The 781-nt window shown below is 40.8% G+C and overlaps 1 protein-coding gene across 1 annotated transcript; it reads left to right on the plus strand.

Annotated features, from left to right (window-relative positions):
- Positions 1–4: 4 nt before the first annotated feature.
- On the plus strand, positions 5–484 carry LOC124891497 (pentatricopeptide repeat-containing protein At1g71060, mitochondrial-like; the record flags this gene model as incomplete). Its single annotated transcript, XM_047403229.1, has 1 exon — positions 5–484. A coding segment is annotated over one exon (480 nt), but the record flags the coding sequence as incomplete, so codon positions are not given.
- Positions 485–781: the final 297 nt, after the last annotated feature.

Consider the following 781-nt stretch of genomic DNA (forward strand, 5'->3'; position numbering starts at 1 on the left):
TGATGCGTATAAGTTGGTCGATGAGATGAGGAGATGTAAGATTGGTCCAAATACACGAACATATGATATCATACTTCACCATCTTATAAGGGGTAGAAGAACGAATGAAGCTTATTCGGTGTTTCAGAAAATGGTTGATGATCCTGGTTGTGAACCGACTATTAGCACATACGAGATAATGGTGAGGATGTTCTGCAATGAGGACCGGATAGATATGGCGCTAAGGGTGTGGGATCAGATGAAAGCGAAGGGTGTTCTACCTGGAATGGATTCATTTTCCACGTTGATTAACAGCTTTTGTCGCGAGAATAGATTGGAAGATGCTTGCGGATACTTTCAAGAAATGCTCGATATGGGGATGAGACCTCCAGTTCCTATGTTTGATAATCTAAAACGCACACTTCTTAATGAGGGAAAAGAGGAAACTGTTAAAGCTTTGTGGCGGAAAGTTGAGAAGCTCAGGAAAAGTCCTTTAGTTGGATAATGTAGTAGTAATATTTCGCAATGGAAATTGTTGTATCGTCAGTGAGGATTCATATAGTCAACCCAACTTTGGTATGAGACTAAGCTGTATTGATTGTTTATGTTTCTTCTTGAATATTGTCATTCGACCTTCTTCTAAGTGCCTCGGTCTACAACATCAACAAGAGATTGTTTCCGAAAGACCCTCAGGTCAAGGAAGATACAACAATAACATATCCCATTGAGTGTCTATCGAAAACAACCTCTCTCTACCTCACTTCTGAGGAAGCGCTACAGACTGTGTACGTGCTACCCTCCT

Source organism: Capsicum annuum, unplaced genomic scaffold (genome assembly GCF_002878395.1).
Source record: "Capsicum annuum cultivar UCD-10X-F1 unplaced genomic scaffold, UCD10Xv1.1 ctg36295, whole genome shotgun sequence".
Lineage (NCBI taxonomy): Eukaryota > Viridiplantae > Streptophyta > Magnoliopsida > Solanales > Solanaceae > Capsicum > Capsicum annuum.